This window comes from Podarcis melisellensis (genome assembly GCF_964234715.1).
Source record: "Podarcis melisellensis genome assembly, chromosome: 10".
NCBI lineage: Eukaryota > Metazoa > Chordata > Lepidosauria > Squamata > Lacertidae > Podarcis > Podarcis melisellensis.
Window position 1 is genome coordinate 27310642 of NC_138542.1, and position 19841 is coordinate 27330482.

The following is a 19841-nucleotide window of genomic DNA, read 5'->3' on the forward strand; positions in this document are numbered from 1 at the left end:
CCAAAGTATAGTCATGTGTTTTTAAGAACTCAGAGGCAAACAGCCATGCCTGCCTGCATCTAACTAAACAGAACAATAAAATTGGGTTCCAGATTAATAGCATCTGTTGTGTGGCCTAAGGGGTTGAAAACAAGCTTTGCGGTCCACCACTCACCTGTTCACATGTGGCAAGTAGCAATTCCTTCCAGGTAAAGTAGGTGGTTTCAAGTGATAATGGAAAGGCTAAACAGTATGTCATTATCTGATATGCTATGGAAACCTGCTATTAATTTATTATTGCTTTCAGAGGACTAAGCAGAGTAAACAAAGTCTCAATGGACATATATTTAAAATGAAGAACAAAACACATACTCTGGCCGATTACACAGTCTGGTTGCGCTTTTGATGCCACCTCCACATGTCCTGGTACATGAACTGTAGGGTCCCCAGGATCCCCATTCTCCATCTACAGGGAGCTTTTCCTTTTCTTTGCTTACACAAATCCCATGCCGGCAATGCTGTTCAATTAACAAACATAACAAAAATCATCAAAATTAGAAAAAAAACTAATTCAGTGTGCACAGACTCTGATAATCAAATAGGAGAACAGGAATTGATATCAAAGAAAATCAAATTGGTGTTAGAAGATTACTGTGTCATTTAAACACTATTTAACAAATTTTACTTTCAAAATACTATTAACAATCTGGAAAGTTCAGCATCTAAGCTTTCTTTTATGCATTTAAATGAGATGTCTAACAATTCAAAAGCAATCTGCTCCTAGTATCTTTCATTCAGAACATCAGAAAATCTGGCAGCTGATATTTTTACACATACACTGTGCAAAGAGATAAGCATGAACCCTAATTTATGCTGATCAGAATAGAAAGCAAACCTAAAACATGTGCAATAAGATGGGCCTCCAATATGCAACAGACTAAAGGAGTTTATGTGTGTAAAACTAGTGTTTATGTACAATGGATTTGTTCCTATGAAACATGGGACAATAAGAAAACCAGCTGTTTTCATAGCACTTGTAGAAACTTTTTCATTTTCCACTCAGACAGGATAGATTTCCTGCTTTCATTCCAAATTAAGGGGTTTATTTTCAGTATGGTGTGCAGCCACACAATCTACCCATAGCATGTGAGTAAACGATGGAGGCCTTATGCAACCATGCCAGTCCAGGCAGGGGGCAAATAAGGTACCTTTAATCAGGGGTGCCAACATGGTGACCTCCAGCTATAGCTGGACTACAACTGGTATGGCCCCAACTAATAGTCTAGCTGCAGCCACTGAGAATATTCCCCCCTTACCCCAACTTGTTTCAACTTTTGGTTGTAGGCATCAAGTTGTCTTCAGAGACAATGCAAGAGTGTGCCATTGGGGGTAAAGTCAAACCATTAGAAAGTTAGAGCGCCTGCTGTGGCTGTAGAAACCAACAGGACACAGAGAGGGGCCTCACCTTCTGATCTTAAAAGAGTGGACAGGATAATATGGCATGATACCTGAGAGCGAACTGTGTAGCACATGAAATAAAAGTGGAGTTAGTTTTATATTTGCCTGGAAAGACGATTCTGGAATGTTTGAAATTAAACCTAGAAATATTGTACTAATATGGCCACTTCCATAGAACTGGAATAAGCCCATGTTAACATCTGGGATTTAATAGCTTATTCGATAAAGATGTATCAGTTTTTTATGCTGTGCAGCATCTCTACAGAAAAAACAAGATGAAGTCACAGTAGAAAAATTACACACCAGACCCATCCCAGATGTTCGTGTCATACAGTTTTTCTTCAACCTAGCAGTGCTTGTGCTTCAGATATACTTATTTTATTATTTATATATCAAGCACTGCACGCAAGACTTGTAATCCATGAGCACAAATGCAAAGATAGGAGTCCAAATTAAAGGGTAAGAAGAGCCATCTCCACTGATAATTAAAGCTGTGATAATAATGCCTTTTGCTACAGGGCATTACTGAAGCAAGTACCCCGATTTTAGGTTTGTTTAGTGTATTTCACAGGAAAAAACTTTATGAAATGTTATCTACTGTGAGAACAACTATGTACTTCCCACAGTAAATTCCAGTCATAAATCAGCCACTGTCTGTTCTGGATACAAGGAAAGGGCAATGGGATTCCCCCCCCCCTTGGCGATTAGGTCAGTGGCTTTAACACAGCAATTGCTTTCCCACTCTGCCAACTACCTCAACTCCTTAGAGAAACCATCCCTCTATTCTAGCCATGCACCTCAGAACACAGCAAGATATAGGGACAGCCTGAGCTTAGAGAAAATATTTCCACAGTCACTCCAACCATTTTTGTTGCTGAGGAGATCAGCTGGAGATTAGCCCCTGTACAGTGGTACCTAGGGTTAAGTACTTAATTCATTGTGGAGGTCCGTTCTTAACCTGAAACTGTTCTTAACCTGAAGCACCGCTTTAGCTAATGGGGCATCCTGCTGCCGTCACGCCGCCGGAGCCCGATTTCTGTTCTTATCCTGAAGCAAACTTCTTAACCTGAAGCACTATTTCTGGGTTAGTGGAGTGTGTAACCTGAAGCGTATGTAACCTGAGGTACCACTGTACTTGTCCCTGGAATATAACGCTGCTAACGACTGCCACTCGTGAGGGCTGTAGACTACCTTCAGGATGCTATAGGAATAGGATGCCTCTGAAATCTAGTTGATGCCTCCACATACCAAAGGCTACTGGTGTTCAGAGACATTCATTCACTGGGACAACAACAGAATGAGAGGGCTATTGTGGGCTTCCCATTGGCACCACTGTGAGAAAGAAGATGCTGGACGAAATAGGTCTTTGGTCTGATTACCCAGTGTAAGGACTCTTATGTCACATGTCTCTACCATTGTCTGGACTGGGTACAGGGAAACACTAGGCCAGATTGCTTTGCACTACATCTAAACTTCTGATGGGTTTAATGGCTGCCTTCTAGTGGAAAAACGGATTACAGCAGGAAATAAGATACTGTTTCCCTCCAATGGAAGCATAGATACGTTCTGAATTGTTAATTCAGAATTGCCTTCTACATCACAGTTTTCATTCAGAGGAGACCTCCAGCAATGCACTCCACTAATGAAAAATCAAGATTGATTTCTTTCAGTATTATTGGTATATATATATGGATGTAACAGCAGAGAGATAAGGGATGGCATGAAGACATTTCAAGATAAGGATAGATCTAGATGTGGACAGAAAGCCAGTGATTTAAGGAAAGGGAAATGGTAGACGTGGAAAAGAAATCTTACCATTCCATGGCCACATTCTGTTCCATCGGCCAAAGGCATGTGCTGTGTACGGCAACCCTTATGAATGCCTTCTGCACTTGTGCACCACAAACGTTTGCATTGTTTCTACCAAACAAACAGGATACACTTATTTTTCATCAATCTATAGATGCAATATCCCCAACTTAAACTATGTTTTGGTTTTAAGCTACAGGCCAGACCTAGTTGTCAACTGGGAACAACCCCAAGGGTGTCTGGAAGAATGCAACCTAAGGAGAAGGATGTTTTACAGAATATTGGGTGGTAGATATTTGGTAGATCCCAAAGTAGATCCCTTAGCATAAGGCACCGTCCCCAAAATTTGCTCTGGAGGGTTGTGAGAACTCTCGGAACAGTTGTGGGAGAGAAGGGACTGGAGCCAGAACTATTCCACAGCCAGAAGTCCTTGCACCAGCAAAAGTATATCATTAGATACCACCCATGTGTCCTGAGTTCGAACACCAATATTCAAATATATTGAATTAAAAATGAAGCGTGCAAACATTCTTAAATGTGTCTTCAAATACTTTGAAGGAGCAACCAAGAAAAGATTGTGGTTCTGTTTACATTTTAAAGTGAAAAGCCCTGTTTGAAACATGGACCATTTATCTTGAACATGATCCACATGTATTTTGTACTTAGATATCTGCCTGCCAAATATACCGTATTTTTCACACCATAGGACGCACTTTTTCCCTCCTAAAAAGCAAGGGAAAATGTGTGTGCGTCCTATGGAGCGAAGGCAGGCTTTCGCTGAAGCCTGGAGAGTGAGAAGGGTCGGTGCGCACCAACCCCTCTCGCTCTCCAGGCTTCAGGAAGCTATCCGCTATCCGTGGGAGACCCCACGGCTAGCGGAGCGCTGCATTAATCCCGAAGCTTGGGGCGTGCGGAGCTCAGCGCACCCCAAGCTTCTGGGTGCCGGCAAGGTCTCCGCTAGCCGTCTAGACCTTGCCGGCACCCAGAAGCTTGGGGCGCGCTGAGCTCCGCACGCTCCAAGCTTCGGGATTAGCACTCCGCTAGCCGTGTCTAGGCTGCGGATAGCAGCCTGCTTCCCGGAGCGTCGGGTGCCCTGAAAACAGAGCACCCGGCACTTCGGGAACACATCCACAGCGTGGGGACCCCTGCAGGAGATCCCCGCAGGGCACCCCACGCTGCGGATAGCAGCCTGCCACCGTGCCGGGCAGACATCCGCAGCGTGCGGAGCCCTGCAAGAGTTCCCCGCAGGGCTCCCCACGCTGTGGATAGCAGCCTGCCACCCGGCGGGTGGGGCCCGCTGAAGTAGAGCGCCCCGTGCGCCAGGCAGACATCAGCCAGCCCCACAAGCTTAGGGGACAGCAGGGAGGCGCAGCGCCACTATCCCGCTGTTCCTCGACCTGGTTCGGTTTCCCTGACCTGCTTTTGGGGGGGAAATAAAGGGAAATTTTTTCCCCTTTATTTCCCCCAAAAAAACTAGGTGCGTCCTATGGTCCGGTGCGTCCAATCGTGCGAAAAATACGGTAATCTTGTGGTGAGTGAGGCTAAGAAATCTCTAAATGGTCATGTTAGAAGATACTCAGCCCACTAAAGGTACAATTCTATGGCTATCCTAAAGTGAATAGGAGTTTGGGGGATCTTCCTCTCCATGGCCAAAGCAGGTGGTTCACCTGTTTGTTGCAGTTGCAGAAACCACAACAGCTGTCTCTGCTCCAATGGTGGTTGGAGGGAGAATGGGCATATCAGGGATGTGCTGAGGGTAAATGGATTTAATCCAAAGCCCTCCCATTTCTAACATGCCCTCAAATAATGAAGTACTCCACTTTGGGATTGGGATACTTATTTCCCCTCCCCAGTGGGACCAACAGGAGTTTCAACAGAAGAAGCAGGGGATGAAATATGCTTCTTCCACATTCTGTCAGGCAAAGTGAGTCCATTTTTTATTATTATTTTGGATATGACAGTAACCACTCAGTCCCCCAATCTGGTAGGACTGGTCTGTTATTAATAAAGTTTACATTATAAACTTTTGGCCTTGAGCTAAGATCCAAAGAACTACACTAGGTAAACTTTAAATTCCATTTTGGAATCAAAGGAGGGGAAAGAGGAAGGAAGGGACAAATCTATGTATCTGATAATACGTCTCTTTCTTAGCTCAGTGTGATTAAGAACTATTCACAAAATACATTTGGGTTACTTTTAGATTAGCTTTTGTGAATTTGCTGCCCCTTTACTATCAAACTCTATTTCGATACTGCATTTCAAGCAATATCTTACTTCTTCTGAATATTGTCCTTTGCAGAGGAATGAACACCTCTACCTTGGCAACATTTTTTAAAGATGCTACTTTATCATTTTATTTATTTTATCATTCTTTTATCTTGCTGCTAACCTTCCTTTATTACCGATTACTGAGTTAACAGAGTTGATGTATTTTGTTTCCATTAAAAGTATTCATTAAATGTTGTTAAATATTTATTTCTAGCTCCTCCATTACCTGGGTCACTAACAAAAGAAACAATTAAAAGCTAATAGAAATCTTGTGGTATGGCACTAAAATGCAGGATACATGTGTTTTCAAGGATAGCAAAGGAAACAAGGAATTACAAATTAAAGGGGGGTGCCAAAAACATTTTCAACCATCTTCTCAGGATTTCAAGATAATTTCAGCCAAGTTTTGAAGTGTTATGCAAGTATTATAAATTGTGTTTTGCATTACGTAACTTACCATGTAAGGACATACTTGTGACCCAGGTCCAAACATAAGCTCACACTGCTTGTTCACATCATAGAGGGAACCAGGCAACTGAGATTGAAAGTCATAGATTCTTCCATTTGGTTTGTCAAGAAGGCATTCCCCATAACCAGTGCTATAATAAACAAACAGAACTTCTCTTAAACGACCCATTGCTTTTGACTCAAACATACTTTGTGTCCGGGAACTGACATCGGAGCCAGAGGTGGAGGCAAGGCTCCCAAGCGATGCCGGAGAAGGGCCCAGCAGGGAGAGAGGGAGCTCATCGGCTGGGGAAGGAAATCAGCGTAACACCAGGGATAAAGGGGGGCAGATGGGGGAATCGGCAAGGGGCTCCAGGACTCCTCGCCGGAGACCAGCGGGGAGAGCACGGGTCCTCCGCTACCCACACCCACCCTGCGCAGAAGACTTCCGCACAGGGAAAGTAGGCGTAGACTTGGTGTCAAAGAACTTCTTTGCTGGAAGAAGTTCAAGAAACGCCCACTGACGGATTCTGCTAGCGACTGAAACAGCCACGAAGTGAAGGGCTGTCCAGCCAGGAACAGGTTTAACCAGGCAACCTAGCCAGGAGTGGCAGCAACTTACGCACGAGCAACCCCATATAACCATTACACTTTGTAAATAAATTTTAGGACTGGGGTTGATTTGCTATGGCGCACTGCTATTAAAGAATTCAACTTAATGCAGTGCTATTACAAGAAATCAACTCTGGGTTTGTGAATTGATGCATAACCTATGTTCTGACACAAAATAAGCACATGTTCAAATGTAATATAGTTGTGTTCTAAACTATGATGAATTGTTTTTACCTTTTGTAAGGAAACCCCAAAATGTTAATTTATTTGAAGCTTTTCTCTTTCTCCCCCTGCCCCTCATTTAACACCTATTTTAATAAAGTTAAGGGTTGAAATTCTGCATGACAGAGAAATCACACAAATGCTCACCACTACAACGTCCATGTGCTAAACATATGCAGAAGGTGGCTGGACTGGAACCATACTTACTCAAGAAATTCAGTAATGTACTTCTCACTGCATTTTGACCAAGTCCATGGGTTTGAATGGTAGTTTAAAGTCGGGGCCATTACATGATATTGATGTTTAATCCCAACTTCTTTACATTTAAAGCTATCATCATGGGGAACATTAAACCTAATACAAATACAAAACAAATTCAGAAATAGCCTTTTACTTTTCAATAACGATACGAGCAAACATTAAACTGATGCATCGCCTCATTGATTATGACAGCACTTAAATAATATAATGGGGTTATTTGCCTTTTCAACAACTCACCTATGGAAATATATAATTTGAATCTCAGCAATGTTTTTAGAAACTGGGAATGAAGATATTGAAGAGTAAGAGCTGTGCATATTTGGGGCAGAAAGTGAAAAGACACAGGCGAGTCTCAACACAATCATATTCTGGCAAATTCCTACACAACAGCATGGTGGGGCAGCAGCGCTCACCTGACCACTGGCCAGTCACGTTGCCGCTGCTTATCAGGAGGTAAAAGTGGGGAGGAGGCAATGGTAAGATTGGCATAGTACAAACACACTGCGGAATCACTCTACTGCTCCCACCAGTGCATTTACGTCTCACTAGCCTTGCTCCTCCCACTCTACTTCCTGGTAAGCAGCAGCAATGCAACCAATGGTCAGAAGAGCACTGCTGCCCTACTGCCGTCTACTACTTAAATTCATTTCAAAATATGCCAGGTTTTGATGATAACCTAGAGTAGCACAGTGGCCAAGATATGATACTAATTTACACCAGAAGGCCAAGATTCAAGCTATTCTCAGCAACGCCACTTGCAATGACACGAGATATCTTACGATGTTCTTGTTGGGAATCAGTAAGATAAAGTACTGTATATGAACCACTACGAACACTCCCAACTTTAGAGTCTAAACTGCTATATGAATGCTAAGTATTAGTATGTAAATACAGCACTTCCTTGCAAGCTCATGCTTTTTCAGCCAATCATGCAGAGGCTTCCCTGCAAAATAAAAATAAAAATACTGTGTCCCCTATGTAAGGCAAATGCAAGATTTACTTGGTAGAAAAGACAAGACTTACACGTGTCCAAGTTCATGTGCTATTGTGAATGCAGCACTTAATCCATTTTCCTCGCTGATGGAACAGCTACGCAGTGGGTCACACATTGTACCCAGTTCAGCTAAACCTATAAAATGGAATTTGTTACCCGATTGCAAAACAGGTTATATAGCAGCAGTGTTGTCTTCACAGACAAATGCAGGCCTAGGACTGTGATCCAGATATTTATCATCATGTAACCATATGCTTGAAAAGGTTCAAAATATGTTCAAAAAGTTTACAAAACAAGATAAATTACATTAAATACTCATTTACAATTTAAAACAACAATTGTTTTTATTTGCAGAAAGATGGTATGGTCATCTTTTTGCTTTAACTTACCTAAAGTGTCACATTTTTCTCTAGCTCTGCAGATATCTTCCCTTAAAGAAACAAAGGTTTTCTATGAAAATTTCAGTCTTAAAAACAACAGGGAAAACATATTCCAGATACCTATACATACTTTTCTGAATCCCCCTCCCAAATGGAATTCTTTCATTAAAATTTCAATGGTTTTAATGGGCAAGTGCCCCATTTGACTAGTTCTTAAAGATGTACTTGGAGTAAAGCAGCACCTTGGGATCAAGGGGCCTAGCTGTGACCCTAAGCATACATATTTTTTATTAAGATCAATGGCACTAAATTCCAAAAGAACATGCCCCACATGTTTACAGGTGTAATATCAGCCAATCCTCAACTAGACTAAGACCGGAAGCAGATCAGGGGTTTATGCATTCCTTGTCAATATCCCTTCCCTCTTATTTGCAAATTCCTCCTCCTCCTCTTCTTAATCCTGATTGTTCACACAAAGCTTAAGAGGGCCCAATGGTATTTCTATGCAGTAATGTTATGGAACAGGGATAGTAATGAAAAATGAGTTTTCTCAGATACTGTACCTAGTGATAAGAACTGCAGTATCGTGGTGGGAAGGATGAGCATCATCCATAATGTTTTGTGTTTGCTGCCATAAACAGAAGTTGCGAAGAGTGGTAGCTGCGTTAAAACTGATAGCTGGTCCTTCCTGTACATAAGTTGCCAAGACAAAACAAGGATGGCAAGTTTAAGTCCATTGCAGTTATATTATAACGCAAGACCAGCTGTGGAAAAGATATCTCAATGGTACATATCTGTATGAATTTTGAGCAAGTTGATGACCAGAAAGACTAGTTGGCAGAGTCAAGGCTGCGCCTGGTTAATATTAAAATATTATATTATTATTATTATTATTATTATTATTATTATTATTATTATTATGCCACCCTATGCCCGGAGGTCTCAGGGTGGTTCACAGAATAAAATAGCCCCCCCATGATAAATAATAAACCTGGCCATGTTAATCAGTATTAATAGCTAGATCCCAGTTCTAAACATTTACACCAGCCTGTCTGCCTGCAATGTATGTACAAAATACTTGGCAGAGCAGCTAGCAAATCTCATTTCAAGATTTCATTTCAATACTTTTAAAAACATTAACTTCTGAAAGTACACATTAAAACTGAAAATTGCAGCAAGTTACTCTGAATCGTGAAATGAATGCATTTTCTTACCTGTTCATTGTGAACTACAATTAATTTTACAATCATAATATTTATTTGATTTCCTATACTTGAATCTTTGTAGATTGTAGCAACCTAGATAAATAAAAGCCAGAGTGTTAAAATTCTATGGTACTGTACATTCAGTGGATTCCAACATTGCATTGAGCATTCATTCAACTCCTCTGCCCTATTTGATTTAGCATGCAATCTTATCCATATTTTCCAGGCAGCAAACCCCACTGAATACTGTGGGTCTTACTTAGGAATAATGAAGCATACGATTGCACTGTCTGAACCAATTTTCATGTCACATTTTCTCTAACTGCAATATATACACAAGCAGAGAGACTAACAAATGCCACCTTAATGACAATTCCCGGTCAGAATCAGCACGACAGTTATTTAGGCAAATGTAATATGAAAATTAGCTAATTGTCCTGTTGTCATCAATGGGACAAACCCATCAAACTTGAGAAACTACTGGTACATTCTTGCCATACCAGGAAAAGGTCATGTATTATGGCAAACCTCTGGCACAGTATTCAAATCTCTCCCCTTCCAAAAATTCTAGTTATTTTCTAGGTGCAGCAAGTATTTTAATAAGCCTGTATACTGGCTTAAGTTCCTATTTTTATATTTAATAAAGGCAAAGATAATTCTTATGATACCGTATCTGTGCTTTAATAAATATATATATACAGTGGTACCTCAGGTTACAGACGCTTCAGGTTACTCTGCTAACCCAGAAATAGTACCTCAGATTAAGACCTTTGCTTCAGGATGAGAACAGAAAGTGGCGGCAGCAGGAGGCCCCATTAGCTAAAGTGGTGCTTCAGGTTAAGAACGGACCTCCGGAACGAATTAAGTTCTTAACCCAAGGTACCACTGTATATATATAAGTTCCATGACTGTCTTAGCTTTAGACCTCATCCACAACCCAGTTAAGGCAAAGTTCTTTAATTTAAATGAAATGAAAAAGGTTTATTTTAATCCATATTGGTCTGAACTGTACCTAACAGATTAGTAGAAGCAAATCTGACATTATATGTATTCGCAGCATTATTTGTGGATATCTGGGGCTCAACATTCCTCTGACATCATTTTTAGAGCCAAATTTACTGTCAAAAAGAATTTGTCACTGGATACAGCCAACCAAGTAATATGGGCCTGGATCCAAAGAGCTGCCTGGGCTTGTGCCAGGTTACTATGCTAGCCCAAATGAATGTTGTTGTTTTTCTTGAATAGCCATATCATTCCTTCTAAAAGCAAAATGTGTGACCCTGTGCCAATCAGCTTGGAAGCAAAACTGGACATTCACAAACAAGGTATTTTCTGCATACACAGGGGAACCCCGGGATATACAGAAGCCTACTTCTTTCCTCTCTATAACCCCTTCCTGCAAAAGAGAGTCAATTTTTCTCCAAATTAAAAATGTTTGCATTATGGAATCCTGGCAGCAAGAGGCTGGAGTGCAGGTGCAAATCTTTTGCTCTGTAACTGTGAAATCCCCTGTCTCACAAGGCTGTTCAAGCTGGGGAGCATGTTTGGCTAATTCTCCAACTCTCCTTCTCGCCTGGAGGAAGACCAGGGAAATTGCACTCATAGGCTCATGGATACACTGCAACATGTCATCCGGTAGGGGAAGGTTGCCATTTGGGGGGGACGACACAAAAAGCCTTTGATCACAATTCTGGAGGTTGCAGTCTAAATGGTACGTTGCTTAAAACAATGACGGGGAAGCCAGGAACAGTTGTCTGGGCTCTGCTTTGGTCCCTCCAGGCTGACAGGGATACAACATTAATTCTCCTCAAGTACCTGTTGGAATACATCTGTAATAATATAGGCTTACTTACTATTGACATTAGCGTTAATACATAATGCTGCAAGTTCCGTCCATGGTGCTGAACCATTCTGACATCAGCCGTAACCATCACCTCTACGTATCGTGGATAGGAAAGGAAGCGTTTCCTCCGGGAATGTGGGTTGTTTCTATCACTCTCGACAGAAAGGTTTTTAGAAGCATATTCTACAACGGTGCGCTCCTGAAGTACATTTATGTCTTTCATTAAGCTGCTCTCATATGGAAATAGTAAAGTGCTTTTCTTTGGCTCTTCTGCAAAATAAAAACGAACAATTACTATTGCAAATACAATTTGCAAGGCTAACACCCTAATGCTAAACATATTTCTTGCAGTCCCCTTTCAGCTTAAAGGATCACACACAAAGTGAGGGAATCGGCTTGAAGAATGAACCTAAGTTTTTGTCTGTTTGGATTTCAATTCCTCCCTCTGCCCTTTATGTGCTAGGCTGAAGAAACAAGTTACTTGCTTTGTTTAGGTGTTAACTCCGAATTCTGGCATGTGCGGGCTCACACCTGAGTTCTTTGTTGCTTCACATGCACACTTCTCAGTCCCTATGACCTCTTTCAGGTCATTTGGGAGGATAGTTTATATATACTGTATATATAAAAACCAGTAATGGGATTTGCTTGCATACTTAAGAGGACTCTTTGCACCCACAGGAACTCAGTTCTGCCCTTTTTGTTTTTCTTGCTTTGGGCACCATTGTACAAACAAGGGGACAGATAGAAAAGAAGATTGGAATGTTACCATTCTGCCCAAAAGAGAACAGAAACTAATCTATGCTCACTTGTCTATGTATGCCAATAAGCAGAGTCAGGCTAGCATAGAAATTTGTTTACATTCAATGTCATTACTACATTCAATAGCTAAAATTTCAGCTTGGGCTATTTGGGCAACACAAGCTCTTTCTCTGCCAGTCAATAATTGCCTACAGGCACCTTATAAAGATCCAGGACGCATGGGAACAAGGCCAACAATCCCCAGCCCTGAAAAAGAAGCCTGAATCAGTCTTGCTCATATTCTTCACCCCATTCCAAACAAAGATGGGGATGCTGAATACCAAAAGAAAAGATGTCCTAAACTTGCTAGTTTGCCTGAAGGCTTTCCTATAACGCTCTACTTCTGTTGTTCTCGGTGGATAAAGCAACTCTGAAACTTGGCATTTGCTACATAACACATGCACAATAAGAACAAAAGTGTTATTCCAAAACCCATTGGTTAGAAATCCAGACACCATATGGCAACACCTGTGCGTGGAAACGGCAACCCTTAAACAGGCCTCTTCACTGCTGGCTGTTATCCAGTACATAGTGTGCTTCTTCAAGTGTGTAATGCTTATGGAATATTGTCTACCACCTTTCTTTTTTTCCAAGTTTCAATTTCGCTCAAAACAAACTTTAACAAGAGTACCCCTCTTAGTGCTATTGTACCCACTACCAATGTTTTATGTACTGTGAATCTTTTTCTGCTTAGTTCAATGGCTTAGCAAAAAGGTTTCTTTTCACAGAAAAAGAGGTTGAGAAGATACAACCTATTTATACACAATGTGAGTTATCAATTACAGCATTAGGGAACAAAAAAAAATATGGTTGAGATGCAGTGATAGAAAAACAACTGGCCAGTGAAATTAAAGATACGCAAAATTAAAAATACAGGAATGAGTCACAAAAATGGCAGACTGATAAACTGTGAATTATAAAGTAATAAGCTACAAGTATTACATACTTATAAAACTGCGTTCCTACCTAGCTATATGGGGGGGGGGAGAGACTTTCATAAAGAAATGGCAGTAATGCACAGTGATGAACATGGCTTGGAAATTAAGATGCTGACTCTCATATGAAACAGCGAAGAACTAATAACACTGCCTAATCTACACAAAAATACGGGATTGCACCACACAGACCTTCCTAAGGTGACACAATCTTCTTGCTAAACATACATTTCCCTACCTAGTTTTCCATGAATGAACATGTTATATCTGAAGACTCACTTTGCAAAACTGGTATTATATGTCTTGACCACCTATGATACCATTATATACACAATAAAAATTCCAATAGATTTCTACTCACACTGTCTAAATCCCACAAAGTTAAATGGAACAGATTTCCAGTTACCGTAAATGTGTATCGGATTGCAGCCATCATTTTTTAAACAGCTATACTGCAGGGTGGACACCAGGGGGTGACAAATGTAAAGCATAGAGAAGCAGATGTTGCTCTGATGCAGGTGGAGAAGAGTGACACCACAAACAGAAGGGGGTGCCATAGATTTAATTTAATGCAATCTGAGTTTGATTAGTCACAAATATGACATAACCACCAAAAATCTCAATAGGCTACATAATGCACAGGCTTTCTAAACCCTAGTAAGCCCTTGTACAACTCCTGCTTTGTCTGGAGAGAGATAAACCAAGATCCTGAATGAAGATGCAACATTAAGCCAAATCTTAGGCTTAGGTCTTCATAAACGCCCAGAATTTATTATGCTTTATTTTGAACTCAGTAGTTGTGATTTTGTGGGATTTGGATTTTTCCATTTTCTAGCAGCAGGGTGAGTAAAAAATGGAGAAGTAATTTGAGGAAGCAATGGAAAAGTCTGATTGGCAGGTGATGTTGGGAGGTAGCGTTGGCGTATAGTTATGTTGGACACAGAAACTCTACTCCCTGTACAATGCTGCCTCTTTCCCTAACCATAAGAGGAATCGTGGTATACAAGAAATGCCTTTTTAAACAAAATGCACTGAACAGATCCTCACAATTATTTCCTATGTATCAAATTAAGAAACAATTCTGCACATGATGAATTGCAGAAAATTGCCAATCTTGCTTCATCAAACCAGAATTGAAAGGCTAAAGTATATCCTAAAGCATGATGCCTTCATTTCTCTCTACCGCCCTACTTCACAAAATACAGTACTGTTTAAGGGGCATTCTGCATTATTCACAATTGTCAGAATATTCTTAATCTGTATGCAAGCCCTAGGCTGAGCGCTTGGCAATGGTGCCAACTCTCAAAAACGCATGTGATCTAGTTAAGAAAAATGCTGCTCGGAGAGCATATGTTAAAACAACAGCACGTATCTACCATTTTTGCTGTTTCCAAATTTATAAACATAAGCCTTTTCCTTCAAAAGCAAACAAACGCTTATCCATTTTTAATAACAGTCCCAGGTTATCTAATTGAAAATCATACAAATTTCCACTACACAGGAATTACTGGAAATGCTAGGTCCAATTCCTAGAAAAGGAATGGACACTGTTCAGTAGCCAACTAAAAATGGTGGGGGGGGGGGAGAGTATTTTGGCATTATCTGATGCCTGATCAGCCAAGTGTCACGACACACCTCCAGACTGCAAAGCCTTTTAATGAAAGGAAGCCATGTAAGACTAAACGAAGGAAGAAAATGGCCTGTTCACATCTTCCAATTAAATTTCTAAAGCTAAACAAGAACTTTATCCAACCTGATTCTGCAATTAAACCCTGCTTGGTATTCTCCATACAAGCGCCATTCTCCTCTGGAACTAAAATACACAATACAATTTTTAAAAATAGCTCTAGTCCAATCATACCAAAGGACACTGCAGCCTTTAAGATGGAGCATCTAATAAAGAACATGGAAGAAAATGCTGGCCAGGTCTCTTGAGTACAGATCAGAGCAGCCGTATTTTACTAACCAGCCAACCTTTCTTAGATGCCAGCAGTAGCAGATCATGTCACTTCAGCACAGATACTGAGAGGACAGCTACACTGCAGACTTCAACTAGTTTAACAGTCTTTCCCTGCTCCACAGGAAATGGGAAATGCAGTTTTGTGAAAAAAGGTGAGGCTCTCTAATATAATTCTCTGTCTAATACCAATTCCTAGAATTCTATGTGGTAACAAGTCTGTTAAATGTGAATTCATTACTTAGATACATCCTTCATCTTCAACAATCATGTACAGCAGGTATAGGGAACCTTTGACCCTCCAGTTGTTGCTGAACTACAACTCCCATCAGCCCCTGTAAGCATGACCAATGACCAGCATCTGCAGGGCTAAAGGTTCCCCACACCTGACTTACAGCATCTTACCCAACACCACCAACATGATAGAGAAACACAAGCATATCTCAATGAAGACTAATATCACCATGGGATAATATCAACAAACCACTGGTGATTCTAACAAGATAATAAATATATTGTCCATCACTGTTTAAGATTTAGTTGTACCTGAAGTTTCACAAGGTTTATAGGAATTCTGATAAGAATCTTTCTTAAATTCTTTGTGTTTATATATTAGATGTGGTTTATTATGGTCATCTTCTTGTTCATCTTCAGCTGCTGTCATCAAAGGTTCCAAAAAGTATTCACCGTCATGGGACTTAAATGTGCCCATCTGAAAACGAAAGAGAAGGTGTCACTGGAGAAGCTGCAGCAATCCAAATGTGAGCAGGTTAATGCCTTTAAAAACGTAATCACAGTTGCATTATTTATTATATGAATTAACGGTCCTTAAACGTTACAGGAGGGACGCGGGTGGCGCTGTGGGTTAAACCACAGAGCCTAGGACTTGCAGATCAGAAGGTCGGCGGTTCGAATCCCCGCAAGAGGGTGAGCTCCCGTTGCTCAGTCCCTGCTCTTGCCAACCTAGCAGTTTGAAAGCACGTCAAAGTGCAAGTAGATAAATAGGTACCGCTCCAGCGGGAAGGTAAACGGCATTTCTGTGCGCTCCTCTGGTTCACCAGAAGTGGCTTAGTTATGCTGGCCACATGACCTGGAAGCTGTATGGCAGCTCCCTCGGCCAATAAAGCGAGATGAGCGCCACAACCCCAGAGTCGGTCACAACTGGTCCTAATGGTCAGGGGTCCCTTTATCTTTACCTTTAAAGCTTACAGGCAAAACTGGGATTTCAAGCTTTTTTATGACGCTGAAACACTGATGTTGCACTCCTATATGCACTTACCTGGGAGTATGTCAGAATGAACAATATAGGGTTGGCGTATTTCAAAAAGTGAAAATCTGGACACAAAAGGGGGGGCAAATCTAAATAAAAAAAGGAGATGTTTTTGAGCTATTTTGGGGGAAATTCATGCTGAGCTCCAGGGATATGTGCATTTATCAGACCAAAATCAACCCAGGCTTGCCCATCTGCTTTGATGATTCTAGATAACATTGGGTCAATCACACACACAGACACAGACACACACACAGACACACACACACACCCCCATGGCGGCGGCAACACATTAAAATGTTTGCCCTATCAACTTTTGATGGTACTTTCTGTGCCTACCATGGTGACCAATCAGTTACGGTTCCTTTGTTCACTCCCACCGTTCCTTGGATAACTGTAGTAATTCTAGAGCTAATAAATGCCAACAAACTTATTATAGGATTGCCATATTTCAAAAAGTGAAAATCCAGACACAAAAGTTGTCGAACGCTTTTCCCCCCTCATTGCAAAGTTGTTGAGCTTTCTCTTTTTTGGGTGGGGGAAGAAGGAAATCTCTTCGATGAACGAATCCCATCTATGTCCAGGAACTTCCGAATGCATGGCAGCCAGAAGACATGCCCAGGATTTCATTATTATACTTGTAGGTAGTTTCAAGTCATCTACAAGAGCCTTTATCTGAATGCCATATCTAACTTTTAAAATTAATTATTGTATACTAAGAACGTATATTAAATTAATCGCTCTCATTTACAGCATTTCTGGAAACTGAACAAAATGCTTCTGATGTACCAGGCACAAAATTCTAGAAACAGTTGCACAATTTACTCCTGCCTGGAAATCTGTAGTAGTACCATTACAGATCTACATTCTTATTTTATAACAGCACTGAAATGTGTATTAAGGTATTATAGTTTTGCTTTATGAACCTTTTCATTTTCTCTAGAAACTGTGGTCAGTGAGAATTCATGTCACCTGAGCACAAGAGTGTCTGATTTATTATTATACTGAATGCATACCATGCTGAGCACTGGATGGTTGGCAAAACAGCATCCACTACAGTCTGCTTTTGCAGCCTAAATTGCAGCAGCTGAAACACAATGTGGTGTGGGCCTTCCACCGAATAATATTTTACTTTGATGTTGAACCAGGCAAACCACGTATTCCAGTATCAGTCTTAAGTTGTTGAGGGTTTTGCCTTTAAGGCCATGTTTTGAAACTCATATGCAAGAAAGCTTGTTTGCTGTTGTTAACCACCTTGAATGGCTCATTCAACTAATTTCAAGAAGGGCCAGATCTGTGGGAAGTTTTCCTATCCTTATTGCATGTGTGATCTGATACCTGTATGCTTGATCAGTAGACAGATCCTTTACAACATTGTCAATCAGTGAAGTAAGAGGCTCTCCAATTGAGAGTTTGGTGAATGAAAGCTCAATTTCAAGTTATGTAGAAGTGTCTAGTATCTTACCAATGTTACCTGTCCACTTGTTGTTAGAGAAGGTGTTCCCATCAAGTGTTGTGATCTAGTGTTGCAAGGGTAGGTCATTGGTGCAAAGAGCACAAACCAACCAGATCAAGCTTACGACCAATCTTGACCTGTACCCACTGCATGGTAACATGCTCCCAGCCAGTGTTAGCATTTGTATAATCACTTTCAATGGCCTGAAGGCTCTTACCAATGCCCTTCGTCTTCATGACATCTACAAGATCATTAGCAATAACATCAGCTGTTTTTTTCTCTCTTTGAGCCTTTTTCCAGAGTGAAGTAGTAGAGATATATTTCACCTGGCTCACTGTACACAGAATAATGCTGTTCTGATGCTGGGGAACTGGGAAACTGCCATTGTGAATTGTCTGCTTTCAACATAACTTTAGTTGTATCTTCATGACTATCAGAGGAGATGCAGTCAATTTCACCCTTCTGACAAAGATAATCCAATTCCTGATCCAGAGACTACATAACTTTTTATTGGGCTCCCTTGACTTTATTGTGATAAACTCCAAGTCTCTTGTCCTCTCGGTGATCAAGCCAGCATCCATAAAGGTGGTTATGGTGATAGCAGCTGTGGCACGCAGGCTAACACCCAATCCGATGCTCTGCATAGCAACATTATGTATTTCTAATGATGTTGTACTCTGCCTTTTTATTAGAAGTGGAAGGTTTACTTGGTTTTCCTAAAGTCAATTCATAACGTCCATCATTTCCATCTTGGACATCAGGTATTTGTTCTTTTATTTTCATCAGCAGAGAAAATTATTTCATTTGATGGTATGGAAGCATCCTGTTTACTTCTTTGCTTATATCCAGCAAGGCTTCTTCTCTTGCCTTCTTGCTGCTTCCACTTTTTGACTTGCCTGTTATTTTTCCCAAGCAAGAGGATATCCCACTGAGTCCAATTCTTCAGCCTTAATTCTTCCAAGAACTTGGAAAACTGCAGTTTATGTAACAGCAATTGCTGGCTGCTCATTTCGTAATACTGTGAGATTTATGTGAAACAAAACTCAGAAAAGTAGCTATGGCAGGCTGCCATGGGTTTTGGTAGACTTGGGCCTCCAAGGACAGCTGTAAGTAATTGAAAGATGGCTCTTGGGGAATTGTCAGTCACTGTATAATGAGCCCCAGGTGAGAGGAAGATGGGGCTGATTAACAATAACAAATCTTCAGCCAGAGTAAGCTTGAAGAGGATGTTAGAGAGTCTGGTGGTCTCTGATCAGGATTATTGAACAAAAAATATAAAGCTGAATAAAGGGTTGTCCAGTAAATGAAATCTTATTCTGGAACCAAGAACTGGAAAATTAATGCATTCAGAGAATCAGGAAGCATTTTTGAAGGTTATAAATCCAAGTGTATGAACTTATGGGTAAAGGTTTTCCTTTGAAAATATGTACTTCAATGAGGGATGGATCTACACACGGGGGGCGGAAACCACTATAAATAAGCTATAATTTAAATCGTTATAACAAAAGAAAAAAACCCACTATGTAAAATTACATAGAAAAGTTTTGTGCTCTACAGTGTCAACTGGTGTTGCATACTTATAACACATTTGAAATGCTGTTTTTCGACTAATGTAGCTGATTCCAATATGATGGTTCGGTGCTGATAGAATGAGGTCACCCCTCTGAGGTGCATCATGCTCTGACTTTGCTCTTTCTTTGCTGACAGGTGAAAATACACCTTTCAGGAGGGATAAAGTGCATTAGGTACCGATAGCACCTTCTGTCACACTGTCCTGATTTCTGATTTTGTTGCTGCGGTTTTATCGCAGATGTTTACTATCAATTGTTTCTTGATGATGTTGATTTTTATTTATCTTGTTGTTGTATTATTGTATTTGTATTTTCTCCCCTGGAAACATTGGGTGAAGAACAGACTATAAATGCTTGCAATAAATAATACGTTAGT

At 40.7% G+C, this 19841-nt stretch overlaps 1 protein-coding gene across 4 annotated transcripts in view; it reads right to left on the reverse strand.

The window, feature by feature from the left end:
• The window catches only part of ADAMTS20 (ADAM metallopeptidase with thrombospondin type 1 motif 20), a 77561-nt gene that overhangs the window by 43595 nt on the left and 14125 nt on the right, over positions 1–19841 (reverse strand). For 3 of the 4 annotated variants that reach the window (XM_081928909.1, XM_081928908.1, XM_081928910.1), the window contains exons 3-12: positions 15715–15880; positions 11489–11748; positions 9645–9728; positions 8994–9118; positions 8440–8480; positions 8080–8185; positions 7003–7149; positions 5972–6113; positions 3253–3357; positions 352–497 (exon numbers count right to left, since the gene is read on the reverse strand). In XM_081928909.1, the coding sequence (XP_081785035.1) occupies positions 352–497; positions 3253–3357; positions 5972–6113; positions 7003–7149; positions 8080–8185; positions 8440–8480; positions 8994–9118; positions 9645–9728; positions 11489–11748; positions 15715–15880 (1322 nt within the window). Of the gene's footprint in view, positions 1–351; positions 498–3252; positions 3358–5971; positions 6114–7002; positions 7150–8079; positions 8186–8439; positions 8481–8993; positions 9119–9644; positions 9729–11488; positions 11749–15714; positions 15881–19841 lie in introns of those variants that run through there. The other variant, XM_081928911.1, reaches the window with a different exon arrangement.